General features: G+C 40.0%; 2 protein-coding genes across 7 annotated transcripts in view; both read left to right on the forward strand.

The window, feature by feature from the left end:
* The window catches only part of LOC105936860 (voltage-dependent R-type calcium channel subunit alpha-1E), a 160,047-nt gene extending 154,238 nt beyond the window's left edge, over positions 1-5,809 (forward strand). The window contains exons 40-43 of the mRNA XM_036141670.1: positions 459-587; positions 814-961; positions 1,391-1,572; positions 1,922-5,809. Of these exons, the coding sequence (XP_035997563.1) occupies positions 459-587; positions 814-961; positions 1,391-1,572; positions 1,922-2,476 (1,014 nt within the window). The 3' untranslated portion in view covers positions 2,477-5,809. The remainder of the gene's footprint in view (positions 1-458; positions 588-813; positions 962-1,390; positions 1,573-1,921) is intronic.
* A 6,802-nt stretch (positions 5,810-12,611) lies between these two features.
* si:dkey-21p1.3 (collagen alpha-2(IX) chain) overlaps positions 12,612-15,398 on the forward strand; it is a 31,673-nt gene continuing 28,886 nt past the window's right edge. For 3 of the 6 annotated variants that reach the window (XM_036141216.1, XM_036141219.1, XM_036141220.1), the window contains exon 1: positions 12,613-12,897. In XM_036141216.1, coding sequence (XP_035997109.1) covers positions 12,853-12,897 — 45 coding nt within the window. In that variant the 5' untranslated portion in view covers positions 12,613-12,852. Of the gene's footprint in view, positions 12,898-15,398 lie in introns of all 6 variants that reach the window. The other 3 variants (XM_036141218.1, XM_036141217.1, XM_036141221.1) reach the window with 3 other exon arrangements.

Genomic DNA, 15,398 nt, shown 5'->3' on the forward strand with positions numbered 1-15,398 from the left:
ACAGGTTATTAAATAGAATTGCACAGTAGTTATTGCACATTAGTTATTACAGTTATAGTGCAGCATTGTAAAGTCTGATAGCTAATTAAGCAACTTCAGGTTTTTGGGAGTTTTATCAAACTTGATTTAATTTCAGGTTATCAAAGTAAAGGGGGCTGTGAACGCAAATAGACACCTCGCATTTATGATTTTTATCAGTAAAATGTATCCTTTTTTCCCCCTTTCACAAATATGGACTGCTTTATATTGGATCATAACATAATATACCAATATATTACATAGTTGTAATGTGACCAAATGTGAAGAAGAGGTACGTATAAATATGTACATTATTTTTTGCAAGGAACTGTATTTATGTAAGACTCAGTAAGCCTGGGATTTTCAGATGCCACTGTGTGTGTAGTGCGCGTCTCCAGCTCGGCTGAAGAAATACATTATTTCCTGTGTTATTTGTGTAGGTGCCGGAGGTAGTGGAGTACAACCATCTGATGCAGCAGGCCAGGCAGGACCAAACAGTAATTAAATCTCCGCAGCGCACTGCATCTATCAGAGCGTCCTCCATGCCCAGGCTGGCCGTTGATCCACAGGTAATGAAAAGTAATCACCTGCATTCACTCCTAAATCCACTGCCTACCGAAGATGTGCCGTGAAGATCAGTGTGCAAATAAAATCCCCAGCTGCATTTAGCACTCTCATATTCACTGCCTCACAGCACACACACACACTGCAGCTTTCAGTGGGGGAGTTTGTGTCATCATTGGGCATCGTTGTCATTTACTTGGCTGTGTTCTGGTTGCTTCACATGGATGAAAGGCGGCAGTGTCAGAAGACGGGAGGCTGATGAAACGCTCCTTCTCCACCATCGGAGATCAGTGTGTGAACGGCCTTTGGCAGGAGCAACACTCTCTGGAGAAAATCAGCCCTGACGACACATTCAGAGCCCGTCAGAGGAGCTACAGAGGTCACTTCCACCTTTTCCTAAAGATGAAACCTTGTGTTATTGTTATTGATGTTTTGTCCTGAAGCATTTCATCCATCCCAAAAAAAAAAAAAAGAGCAGAGCCAGATAAAAAACATTCACAACATTTTTTTATCAAGTGTTCACTGTTGGTGCATATTAAATGTGGAATTCAACTTCAAATTCATCCATCTTTTTAAGTTTTGGTTAGCATTTTAATTATATGAATAGTCTAATTTGTATGGTTAAAAATGCATAGACAAGCACACGTCAGTGTTTTTATGTTTAGATTTATTTAAAGACACTCTCACTAAATACAGCCGTGGTTTAAACATCTCTAAAATGTTCTCCAAATGAAGTCCAAGTTGAATAAATGAATGTGCAAAGGCAAGGCATTTTTATTTCGGCTGAGATGTGAACTCTGACTGCTAGGTCCCAAAATCAGCCCCAGAGACACAAGCAGTCGCGAGAGAGGCCGATCGAAGGAACGGCGCCACCTGCTGTCTCCCGACGTGTCCCGGTGCAACTCTGAGGAGCGAAGCAGGGAGCCTTCCCGCGAGAGGACGGAGTCCTGCTCGCCGAGCGAAGGACGTGTGCCCAATATCCAGAAACAGGTGGGAGTCCACAATACTGGATGAATATGTGCACCAAAAAAAGACATTTTTGTGCTTCTTGGTTATTTTTTTTCTGTTATTATCTAGATATGTTGCTTTTGTAGGAAACTGGAGTACACTATTGCCTCTTTACAATGAAGTGCAAAAATTACCAAGTTTATTTTACAAGTGGCTGTGTCAGGTTAGCAAATCTAACAGTTTGTGACAATTGGTCAAGATATTCGTAAATCCATTCACATTGATTTTTCCTTTTACCTATTAATATACAATTTAAAACCGACTTGGTCTTAGTCTCTCATACTTTCCTTGCTACCTGTTTTGTTTGATTTGTTGTTGCTTTTTTTGAAAGGTAATGGCATCTGGCAGTCCAGCAAACTCAGCCTCCGAGTCCAGCACCCCTCGTAACCGGCGCCAGCTGCCCCAGACACCCTCTCGTCCGCGGCCTTACATCTCCTACTCTCCTCTCGTCTGCAAAGCCTCGACCTCTCCCACCGCCGCTCCCACCTGCGAGGGGCAGTACCAGCCTCAGGACGCCCCCAGTGGCTCCACAGAGACCTCATGGCAGGCTGAGAAGGAGCGCAGACCCCTGTCGGCGGGTCACTGCTCCTCCGGAGGCAGTATCGTCGTGCCAAGCCACCCGTCGCCTCACCGCTACATATCGGAGCCCTATCTCCCGTTCCACGAGGAGTTCAGCGGTGGCGATTCAGGTGAGAGACAGGAAACACTGACCTTTGAGTCCGCCATGGCCACCAGTCTGGGACGGGCCAACGCCATAAGCTCCGCCCCTCAGCTCAGACACTCCTGGCAGGTTCCCAACGGTCACGTCCGCAAGCACTTGGTCAAGGGGAGCCCGACCGACAACAGCGAGCTGCTCAGCGACACAGATGAGGATGACCGCTGCTAGAACTCAGAGACAAAGATGCAAACGACACACAGTGCGTCTGGGCAACCCGGAGGGGGGTGGGGGGGCTTCATAGCACCGGGGGGAGCGGATTTAGCTCTGCTGTGGCTCAGACAACTTCACGTTCTCAGCACCCGTAGCATTACAGCCAAGACTGAGCAACGCCGCTGTTCATCCGGACACGTGTGTCCTTCTTCACATGTCCGTGCGTGTTCATAGTAGCTGAAGGGAGTCTAGACGTTTGGACCTGAAAGTCTGTTGACGTGTGTGTGTGTGTGTGCGCTCCTAATAAAGAATGTGCCAAAAAAAAAAAAAAAAAACAGCGGACGGGGACCCTGACATGCGTAGCCCAACGCACCCAAAACAATGTGTTGCAGTTCGTTCTCAAACAAGCGTTTTGTTACAGAACAAAAACACGGTGAGATGTCCGTCCGACACGTGCAAATGTTTCCAAAAAAAATAAAAATAATAATAATTCAGATTAAGTGCAGTTTGTGGAAGTGAAAAATAGAGGTAGCATATACACATGTAATAAGATGAATGTATTTTAGTTTTCTGTTCAGGTTTATTGAGTGGGTTGCTGTTAAGTCTTCGCAGTGCGTAGTTGTGGGAGGAGAAGATTCTGTGGCAGCCATTACCGACTTTTCCCGTTTACATTAAGAGTTTCTAAGCGATTTATCGGGCATTACTCAGCTTGATCTTTCTGTTATAATGTGAAGAAAAAAAAAATATATATATATATACTGTAAGCTTGGAAAACACATGAGAAATATTTTTTGCCTCAGGATCTGCAGACATCCAGTATTTATTAACCCAACATGAAGTCCAGAAAAAGCTAAGAACTACAATCAATTATTAGACTTCAACATGGCAAAGTAATTGAAGTGAAAGATTTTATTCAGGCCCAGTGCTTTTCATCCTCTTTGCTCACCGACTCCGCCGGCCGTATCCCAGTGATGCTGTCATTGTGAAGCCAGCCAAATGTTTGTCCAGTCCACACGTCCCTGCGCTGAACAACCAACCTTGATGGCGTGGCAGGGAGCTAATTTCAGCCGCTTTGTACACTGAGCTGGGGATGTGTTGCCTTTTTTTTTTTTTTTCTCGTGATGATGAAAGTTATGACAAATTGCTGTCATACCACCATACACCAGGATGCTTTAACAGAAATCACAGCAGTGCTGTTTTTTATTTCTAACTCCCATATTGTTGCCATTGTGTTATTGTCTTTAGGAAATTGTTATTGTATTTTTTATGTGCTTTGAGAGCTTTACTATTTTCCACATGCATGATCATATCTTAAAGCTTTCTTATTATTTTTGGTGTTCAAGACGTTTTTTTGCAACAAAGTTATTAGAAAACGAATATGGAAAGACGTACACTATATTGCCTAAAGTATTCAGTCACTGGTTTTCAGTGACATCCCATTCTTTCTTTGTAGCTGTAAGGGCTTCACCTTCGTCTGAGAACGCTTTCCACCAGGCTTAGGAGTGGATTTACGGGATTTTTTTCTAATCATTCATTTTGAAGAGCATCAGTGAGGTCAGACACTGAGGTTGGAGGAGAAAGCCTGGCTCCCAGTCTTTGCTCTAATTCATCCATTATCTGTTGAGGTCTGGACTCTGTGCATGCCATTCATGTGCTTCCACACCAAACTCTCTCTTCTACATCCTGATCGCTTTTAGTTTGCTTTGGTTTTGTCACTTTGCTTCCCATATTCAGCTCATTCTTTAGGTTAGAAATTCCTCTTGATTTTCGTTCTGCACTTTAGTATTTTGTGTGTTCTTTACATTCTTTGTTTCCCTTTGTTTGTTTTTTTTACATATTCTGTTATACCTGGGGTAGTATTCTGAATATTCCTAGATTTGCTTTCTGCTAATGTTTGCTTTGTTTTGTTAGTGTGTTTTCTGTAATCCCTGATTCAGCCAGCACCTTCCCTCATTGTCTCAGCTCTCCCCAGCTGTCTATTATTAACTATCTTGTACTCCAGTAATTGAGGTCTGACCAGCATAAATACCACTTGGTTTTCTCACTCTGTGTCAGATACTCTGTGGTGCTACCAGCCTGGTTTGTTTCTTGTGGTCCTCCTCTTGTGTCTTCTTTTTGCATTTCCCTCCAGATTGAGTTTTTTCTTCTTTATTTTCTGGCCTCCTGCTTCCTCCTCCTCTGCTTTATCGTTATGACAGTTTAAGTATTTCTAGACCTCTTCAAAAGTCATGTTGCCGTCTCTAAATGGTAACAAAGCTGGCAGTCTAAGGTTGTCCAAAATGTCTTGGTAGGGTAAAGAATTAACCCATTTTATGAAGCTCTCTAACCTCTGTCTTGAGTTTAACTAAAGGTCACGTGAAGTTCTGAGGTCTGTAAATATCGACTTTGAAACCCTTCTGTGATTTTACGTGGACTACAATTTTGTGGTTGAGTTCCGATTGTTTCCAGTCACTTCAGTTTTGTTATACTTACACTAACTGACTGCAAAATTACATATCAACCAAATTCACGACTGGATTCATTGCACAAATGGCTCTCTTATCACGGTACCATGTTTTAATTTCACGGAGCTCCTGAGAGCGAGCCCTTCTTTCGCAAATGTTTGTGGAAGCAGTCTCAAAGCCTCGGTGCTGGGTTTAATACACCTTAAACACCTGAATTCAGTGACTGGGTTTGGTGACCCGATACTTTAAGCAATATGGTGTATTTGTCTGTCTTTCCCAGCTTTCGCTCTCCACTTATTTTGAACATTACAAGCTTGAGTTTGTCCTTCCCTCTGATCAAGATGAATATTTATATCACGTGTTGTTGTGGTGTTGAATTGTAACAAGTTTGAAATGTGAACCCTGGGCATATGTGGACCGAGAAGCTCTCTGAAAAGAGACATTTAGCAGAAAAGTCTCTAACGGGCTCTCCCTGTGGTATATACATTGCATAGAAATGTCCTAAACCTGTACAGTCCAGCTTAGGACTTAACTTGGATGTCTGTCTGTACAAAGAGCCTAACCTCTGCCTGGGAAAGCTCATCAAGGGTCCCCTGTCAAGCCTGGATTATTTACATAGACAAGCCCTCTGGTAAATATGTAGTATAAGCTGTACAAAAACAAATCCATCTTTCATTTATAGTACCTTTTGATTTCTACTGTAAATATCATACCTGTTTTATGACTGTTTACAGACACATTAAAAAGATGCCCTCTCTTTTCTGTGCCAGGTTACATTAAATTGGTATGATTTGTTAACACAGGTCTGCAGAGGAGTTTTTGTAATTAATAAACAGGGTGATGCTACTTAGGACACGGACTCTGTAAGGCCTAGCAATGATCCTTACAAAATAAAACTGGAAAAACATCTATGCTTTTTTTTTTTTTTTTTTTTTGCAAATGTGTTTTATAAGACACACACACACACAGATAGCAAGCAATGCACACATGGCACAACTTTACCAAGTTACACATTAGAAAGTGAACAAATATTGATTTTTTTTTTTCTTATGTACAAATTCTAACCCTTTAATCATAAATAAATGACAGTTTTAGTGCTGAGAACTCTTCCTGTGCTCCAAAATAACTAAATGCATCCAAAATTGGTTTGTGCTATACTGATTGGTCCATAATTTAATCAGCACTAATGCATGCACTCAGCTCTTGACAGATCCACTAAAATAAAGCTGTGTTTCAGCCCTGGTTGAAAGCTAGTTCATCTTAGTTTACAAAAGAATAATTAAATTTTTTTAAATAATGGATTGTAAGCTCTTTATTCCAAGTTAGAAAGCCATTTTTTTAAAGAATTTCTTTAATACTATAACAACATTTTCTTAAATCTCTCCTGGACTAGTGCACCAAAAATTATTCAGCCCTCACTTCAAATTAATTAATTAATTAGCAAAATATACAAACCATCACCAGCTTACAATAAACAAACTGAACAAGAACAATTTAAATACCTCAACATTACTAAAGTTACAAGGGAAATTTCTCAATTAAACACAAAATGTCTCTAATCACGACTGCATTCTCAAATATCTTTAGTACGTGATAAACCATCCTTTGGCTATTTTGACCTGCTGGAAACATGATTCATAGCAAGACAGCAACTTCTGGCAGAATCTTACCCAACTCCTCATGGGAAAAGCCCTCCTGTTCATTAAAATTTACATGTTTTAGTGCTAGAGCCCCCTTTTTCAAACTCAACCGTTTTAATAGAGTTCAAGTTAGGTGAGTTTGATGGCCCCTATGAGACTTCTCCTGAATCTCAGCCTTGGTGGACTTTATACTTTACACAGACCCGCAGAATTTCCTGATACGTGATTAAATCTACCTTGTCTTTTCAAACACTGCAGGGATCCAGTCCCACAGCGTCACTCAGCTACTGACATGCTTCACCGTAGAGAGGATGTCCCTTTCAGGATGTGCTTCATTCTTCCTCTCTCAGACCTCCAGCCACTCGAAAGGCTGAAAAATGTCCCGTTTTGGTTTGCTGTGCCATAGAGGAGAATCCAAGACCTCTTTGTCTATTTATATAGCTATGAGCAAAGGAGCAGACTTTTTCCTGTGCCTTTGGACCTGTAGTGGTGCACCCCTTGAGGTTCAGGCATGGATACCTTCAGCATTTATGTGTATGTGCCTTATGTGGAAATTTATTTATTTATTCTTGTCACTTTATCCTTGTTAACTATGCTTTCAACTGCATCCGTATGAACCTTTGGGGCACTGGCAAATTGTCCTTGCTTGTTCATTCTTTTTTTTGCTAAGCACTCCTGATTTGGCTTAGACCACATCTGATTAGTAGTGTGCTTTTATGAAGAACACTGTTCAAGGGCTTGAATATTTTTCAGAAAGTGGTCTTCATTTGAAAGTAGGATTTAGTGCTGAATTGGGATAAAAGGCGGTGTACACCTGGACAGGTTGCCAATCCATCACAGTAATGGTTTTATTAAACTATTTAAATAGTTGTGTATATTGTTGACTGCAAATGGGGAGCACACCAACGCAATCTAAATATCTAATATTTTGCTAAGAGATCAGATGTCATGATCCACGAGTGTTAGATTCTGAGTTTCTGCTATCATCATCTTTCTGTTGCATATGTTCTCTGAACATTGCTTTATAGGTACATTAATTTGTGCTTATAGTTTTCTAGTTTGTTCTTGTTCTCTTTGTTCATTCAGAATGATTCTTGTTAGAACAGTTTTATATTTCCTCTGGGTTTCTGTGTATCTCTCTTCGGCTCCATTCATGTTAATTAGCTCCTCTTCCTCCGTCCCTGTGCACCCTGTCTGCCCGGGCTGCTTCTCATTGTCTCCTGATTGACTCATCTGCATTCAGTGTCACTCTCCACTTGTCCGTCAGTATATTCATTGTTGCCTCACTGGATCCCTCTGTTGTACCGCCTTATGGTCTCTTACTCTGTCCAGTTTTCTGTCCATGCTTCCTGGTGCCTGCTGTAATTGTCTTTTATTTTTATTATTAAATCCTTAAATTTGTAAGACATGGCAAGTTTATTTATGAAGCACTTTTTCAGTAACAAGACGATTCAAAGTGCTGTACGTGAACAAAAGTGAGTTGCTCTCAGACAAACCTAAGAACATGGGGTAGAAGAACGGCTGTGGGGCGACAATAACGAGGAAGTCAGACCAAAGCATTGCAGTTCCACTTTATTTAGACCACCAATGATTGAATGATTGAAATGTAAAAAGGGAGAAATTAAAAAGCATGATATGTACCCTTTAAATAAGGCAAGGCCTAACAAGAAAATTATAAAAATGAAAACCAAAACAACATATCATTTCAACTTCATGGAGCATTCCAGGTTATTTAGCCAACTTGAAACTGAAACTGAAGATTGAATGCACCTTAAGATACTGACAACTCCTAAATACTCATCACATCCTAGCTTTTACTAAATTATTAAACTAAACATCCCTTTACAACACCTTTTACAACACCTTATAATGACACCTATTGGTTAAAATTGGAACAACACGTACACAATGCCTTTCACAGACACCCGCCATTTACTCAACGGTCCGTTGCTCTGAATTCTTACTTACACAGAGACATGATGTTGTATTTTGTTCTACTTCTGTTCCACTTCTCTTACTGGTTTCCATGTTTGCAGGCTGCTGCTCTTTTGCCAAAATAAAATAGTAAATGGTGCGCTCTGTTTGGGAACTCTCGTATGATTGGCTCAGGAACCAGGAAGTAAACACTGGCTACACTCTGAACTGAAGTAGTTCTGAACTGAAAGGAGAAAAACTCGACTAAGACATTGTATATATGGAATGTTAAAAATGATTTAGGTTGCTATTATAGTAAATATCTTAGAAATGTCTTAAATAGCCGTGATTCCTCAACTTACAGTGAAATTTGTCTATTTGTGAGACTGCTTCCTTATAAGAAAAGTATTCTCTCACCCACAGATATTTTCTCGCACATTATGTTTAGAAATATTCTCATCATATTGGCAGAGTTTACTCGCTGAGTTCAATGTGTCTGGAGTAGAGCGTTTATTTTTTTTTTTTTTTTCATGCTTAGTGGAGTGATTTTTTTTTTCATTATCTAAAAGGTTTGGTGTTGATATTTACGTGAAGCTCTGCTGCCATCTGAGTCTGTCACCCTTGTGACAGTTTACTCTCACTTGTGAGTTAGCCCTGTGTGAGAATGGTCTTTAGTTTCGCTGTCTCTAGATTCTTATGAATTGAATAAGTGCATCAGTCTATTTTGAACCTTTATATCCAAGGTCTAATTTGAACATTGAAGAAGTTGTGTGTTTAAGTCTTTTGTCATTGTGACAGAAACATGGCAACATCGAACACTCAGAAGTCTCACTTTTTGCAGACGTTTCACACTTTGACCAAGAATGATAAAAAGGCCTCCATTGGGTCTCTAGACTGAAATAAAATATTAATTTACATTACAGACTGCGTTCCAGAGACTGTCAAAGTTTTCAATGGTTATCATCCTAAAGCATTTGCGATGAACTGTTTGTTTTGATATGAATACTGTATGAACTGAGATATTATTTAGATAAAAAAATATAAACCTGTTTTTATTTAAAAAAAAATGCCCATCAAGATTAATTTACTCTTCTCAATAATAAATGGATAGGCCTTTATTTGCACTGCAGCGTTAAAATCTTTCTTTAGGTTGGAAAACCTCCTCACCATCACCCTAATCTTTAACTCCCTCAGCAGATTCTTTCTCAAACTCTGATTAGGCCACTCCAAAACAGTATTATTTCCCGCTAACAAAACATGTTGGTAAAATTAATCGATTTCTCGAGATCTGAATCTGTCAGGGGCGTGAATACCTTTGGGCTTAATTCTAACTGTTTACTAAAATTGAATGAGCTTTTTCTGCTAGCCTCAAACTCAGTAAGCTTTTGAAATGACTCAATGATTTGTGATTAGTTAAAAAGAACATTTAAAATATTAAAATTAATAGATACTGTTTTTCTTTTGGTGCATATTGGTCACTTTGACTCAGAACTTCCTATCGTGTGAGAGGTAGATCTTATGTAATGTCTTTCGCTGGAAACACAACCAATAAGGCCTGAAATATGGTTGGAACGGCTGTCTAATGAGGCTCAGTGAAAGGATTAGCTGTCTCGCAATCCACAGGTTTTGGGTTTGATTCCAGTTTCCACCTGTGACATTGGACTTTGTCTCTGGGCAAGACACTTAATGCCAAATTGCCTACTTATCTAAATGTGAATGTATGCATTTGTGATTGAGACTGGAGGAATTTCCCTCCTATATAAAGTGCTTTTTGTGGTCGGTATGACTAGAAAGGCATATTTATATAAATTCAGACCATTTACTTTGGCAAACATTTCTCTCTTGATCAGTGCAAGGCGTTGTAACTAGAAGGGTTTCTGAGACCAATACTGAGTCAAACGAAGGGAGACAAACAGTCAGAACCAAGAATTGAGCCTGATCAGAATCAAAATGCAAGCCTCATCAACTTGTTTAAGATTCAGTTGAGAAAATGTTTGTTTTTCTTTGCCATACATTTTGATACTTGCAAGTTACAGCAAAAAATGTATTTCTTTTGAATTCATGCACCAGTAACAGAGACCACAGCCAGCTAAGCAAGCTGTGCTCTTTGTACCATTTGCGGATTGGCACCAAAGTCCAGGTAAGGAGCCCGTCAAGACATTTAGACATCAGTGTCAGGGGGGGGGACTGCCGGCCGGTCTGATAGGATAATAACAGCAGTGTGATGAGCTAACCATCCTTGGCAGCATCAGAGACTAAGGGTGGAAACTTTGCCTGCTAAGGTCAGTTTCAGCTAAGGTTCAGTTCCCAAAGAGAGGTGAAACCACAGTCTTATTTCACACCAAAGGCCACCAGTGACCGTATTCACAAAGATCCTTGGAGTCCTCTCAGAGAGCTCCTATCTTAGCCTGAAAAGTCCTACCTATGAGTCTTAGCATCAGAGGGATTCAGATCACTGCTGAGAGTGACTCTGAGTAAGGACATTTTGATCTCAGTGAGGAGGCGTGCTTGATCCCGTTGCTACGTGTAACGCTGACTTTCAAGAGCTGCGATTGGTTAATTGTACCAAAAAAAACACAATGTGGTCTTAATGATCAAAGGAGTGAAATTCACTGGATTAAGACATTTGTGTCATGATGCTGAAACTTAGCTAAATGAATTGTCACACAGCATCAAAAAGTTTGAACTCACCTTATTTACATCCTCATCTTATTCTTGATTTGCTCATTTATTTTTATTCACCAGTAATTTTACTGCTTTATCTATTTGATATTAATGTGCACTCACCTGTCAGTATTTTACTGGGATTGCCTGCTTGTATAAAGCATTTGTATTTGGCAAAATGACCAACATAAAATGGAGAAAAAAAAAGGGTTGAGAAAACAATTGGACAGCAGCGATGCTCAGCACACAGCTCGCAGCTCTGGGAGCAGAATGGAGGAGTGTTGAAAGGTAAATTGGTCCTTGGATCATGACGCAAATACACAGACTCTGAAGCGTATTGCTGCAGATCAATGCATCGTTTTCTCTCTGCATCTTGGTACTTTTACGCACCAGCCTGGAAAGTGAGAATTACTCAGCAATCAAAAGCAAGGAGATGGTATCACACAAGCGAACTTCTAGATGACCATTTAGGCTACTGACATCAACATGTACTACAGAAAAACTCTTTGATATATGCTCTTTGTATATTTCTCCACTTTTTATTCATTATTATTTCCTATAATTTATGTATCCTCAGTAAAGTTACATTACTAGAGCCACGCCTTAAACCCGTCGGGTTGCGCTGAAACTAACTTCCCTCTAAGGATATTACAAAGATTATACATATTAAGAATTGTATGATTGTTATAGACATTTCTGTGCTCATTTCCTCCACTGTTTAGGTGGTGCATCAGCCAATCAGCTCTCTCTGCTTCCACCGTCTTCCTGCTTCAGACGCTCTTGGCCTCCCTAAAGTCCTCCTCATTATTCCTATCTTGCTCTCAAACTCCTCAACAACAATAGCCAGGAGTACAGACCAAAGCATTGCAGTTCCACTTTATAAAGACTGTAACTGAATGATTTAAATGTGAAAAGGAAGAAATTAAAAGCATGATATGTCCTCCTTAAGTTTGATCCTGCTGGGAGGAGCTGTTTCCTATCATCACACACCCTTTACTGTAATCTCCAGCCCTAACCTATACACCCCTCGTTATGCTTTTAGCTGGGGCTCTTGTGATCTTCATGTGACATTCCTCACCTGGACCTCAGGACTCGTCTTCTCTCTCCTGACAAAACAACAAGTAAAGATGGTTACCATGATTTGGGTGCAGATTAGATGGATTTATGAAACACATTTCCTAAGAAATTCCTGTGTTATGTGTCAAATGGGTCTTTGTTTTCTTGTCTGATGCAAACTCACATCTTCCACAGAGGCTCGCTTAAGCACTTCAGCTATCGCAAAACGTCACTTCTCTTGCTCATTCATGGCCCGTCTCACATGCGGAGCAGTTTTGTTTTCTCACCTCGTCTGATCATCTGCTCAGATCCAATAATCTGGCCCGAATCAACAGAAAAAGGATTCACACCTTCTGTTTATCAGCATGCTCACATAAGTGTTGCTCACACTCTCAGGCGTGAGCCACTTGCAGATTTGTTGAAGAATAAACTGCTGGACAGACGCCCGTCTGGCATAGCAACGCTAAAATGACGAGATGGAAACGTGGCCGTGTCAACATGTCTCTGCTTTCCATTGGTCTCCTCATTTTTTTTTTCCATGGTTGCTTTGACCTGTAACTCTGTGATTCGGACGGCAGGAAGATTTTCTTGTGTTCTGGAAGGCGGATCGGAGCTCTGACTTACGGACGCAAACGGCTCAGAGAGAGGACGCCGGACTTCACCGGCACCAGAAGCCATGTCAGCCGCTCAAGTTTCAGTGCTGCTGTTCCTTCTAAATTATGTAAGTCCTGCTGTTCGTCTTTCTAATGCTATTTCTGTATATCTAGTTTAAAATGTTAAACCGCTAACAGCTATTTTACCTGTAAACATTCAAAATTAAAAAGAATTCAGATTGCTGTAAAGTCTGCTATAGATGTTAAATATCACTATTCAGCGTTTTTTGATTTAAAAACTAAAATCAAACTAAAAAGACAGTCGTTATTGTTCATGTATCAAAGTTGTTATTAAAAATGCATCTTCCGTAGTACAGATATTTTACCATTAGGTCCAAATGCACACAAAAGACTTTACAAAAAACATCCACCCAGATGAGTTGTAAATAAATCAAATATCAAGCAGGAGGAAAACTAAAGTTTTAACATATATATCCTTTAACAATTATAAATCCTAGATTTTAGCTCTGTGAGAATATTTGATATCCTGTTAAAACTGTTCCATCATTGTTGACAAGAGGTAATAAAGTGCATTACTGAGAAATTTCTTCTCTATTAGGTCATTTTTGTTTTATCTACTCTCTTTCTATCATAATAGGCAAGGCAAGGCATAATAGGGATTTAAATTGGACCCTTTCATTTATTTGTTGATTGGATTCTTGATTTAAATAGATTGTACTATAGTTTTCATGGTTTTTATGTTACCCAATACACCCGTCACACTTTTGCTGCCCAAATATAGCAGAAGGGGCCAAATAATGAGATGGGTGAATCTCACACTATGCTTTGCAGATGCTCCACCCATCTTGCTGTGCCGGATGTTTGAAAATGAACCTTATGTCATAAGTCAGCTGACCAATTGGACGCTCTTGCAGAACTCTAAAATATTACCTCTGGATGCAACCACTGGATACTTAAAGGCAAAAATTAGATGAGCTGGTGAAGTTACGCAGTGTTGTCATTCCACTGATATCAGTACACATGCAGTATTCACAAAAGGAGTACATCAAAATACTTCAAAGATCTGTCATGTCAGATTTTCCTTAATTTCCTCAGACTTAGACCCCCGTAAGGTGTTTCTTTTTTTCAAAACACCAGCACACGGGACGATGGAAAGCAACTTTGCTGTTATTTTTGTTCATCTAGTCCCTCCAGTTTGTTTATCTTCTTCTCAGCTCCTGCTTATTATTTAATGAGTTCACCTGCTAAAAATCCAGTAACTACTCCTCTCAGTATAGAAACTTGTCAGTTTTGTGTCATTTTATAAACCTCTTTCCTCTCTCTTTTTATCTTCTTCCTGTGTTAGTACTCAAAAGCAAACAAGCTGGGTTTCCTCGTCTCATTGCAAAATTTCTGCTATGATCATTTTGGACGTTCCCCTGGGATCTGCCAGAAGATCTGGTGGATACAAATAAATTAAAATAGAATTAAAAACTGTATTTGTTTCAGTAATTAATTTCAAAAGGTGAAACCATGTATTATATTGCTCTATCATACACAGAGTAATATATTTTATTTATTTATATTTATTTTGAGTTTTTCAGAGACCTGAAATATTGCATAAGGCCAGAAACAAAATATATTTAAAATAGAAATGTTTGGTTTACTGAAAAGTTTAAGTGCTGTAAAGTACATAGTCAGTTATCTGGTTTCCTCATGCATTGTTTTTCCATTAATGCGCCGTGGCATGGAGATGATCCACCTGTGGCTCTACTGAGGTGTTAAGGAAGCCAACGTTGCTTTAAAAACAGCCTTCTGCTCTTCTGCATTGTTGGGTCTGGACTCCCATCTTCCTCTTGACAATGCACCGTAGTTTCTCGTGGGGTTTTAGGTCAGAGAAGGTTCTTGGCTAATCAAGCTCAGTGATGCCGTGGTCCCTAAACCAGGTATTGTTACTTTTGCCAGTGTGAGCAGGTGCCAAGTCCGGCTGAAAAATTCAGTCTGCATCTCCATGAAGCTTGTCAGCAGAAGGAAGCATGAAGAGCTGTAAAACGTCCTTGTAGACGGCTGCAGTGACTTTGGACTTCAGAAAACACAGTGGACCAACACCCACAGATACAAGCCATCCTGACTGTGGAAACTTTACTCTGAACCTCTGGAAGCTTGAAATCTGCACCTTAACGCTCTTCCTTCAGACTGTGGGACCTTGATTTCTAAATGAAATGCTTAGTTTATTTCCATTGGTAAATAGGTTTTCAGACCACTGAGCCACAGTCAAGTATTTCCCCCCCCAAACATTGTCAAACATTGTCTTTGGTTTAAGAGGTGCTTGGGTTTATGACAGATGAATCTGGCCCTCCCCAGTTCTTGCTCCCACACTTTTTCCTTCCACTCAACTTTCCATTGTTTAGCTACGACTATTTGTGAACAGCCAACCTCGTTAGGAATAAACCTTTGTGGTCAATAATAGGTTTCTGAACAACTGTCAGGTCAACCGTCTTCTCCATGAAAACCATTTCTGATGAGCTGAACTTTGTGTTTTTATTAGCTGTGAGCCATAATCATCAAAGTTTTGCAAAAGAATGGCTTGAAATACGCCACTTTAAGTGTTATGACTCAACACATGGGT

Source organism: Fundulus heteroclitus, chromosome 9 (genome assembly GCF_011125445.2).
Source record: "Fundulus heteroclitus isolate FHET01 chromosome 9, MU-UCD_Fhet_4.1, whole genome shotgun sequence".
Lineage (NCBI taxonomy): Eukaryota > Metazoa > Chordata > Actinopteri > Cyprinodontiformes > Fundulidae > Fundulus > Fundulus heteroclitus.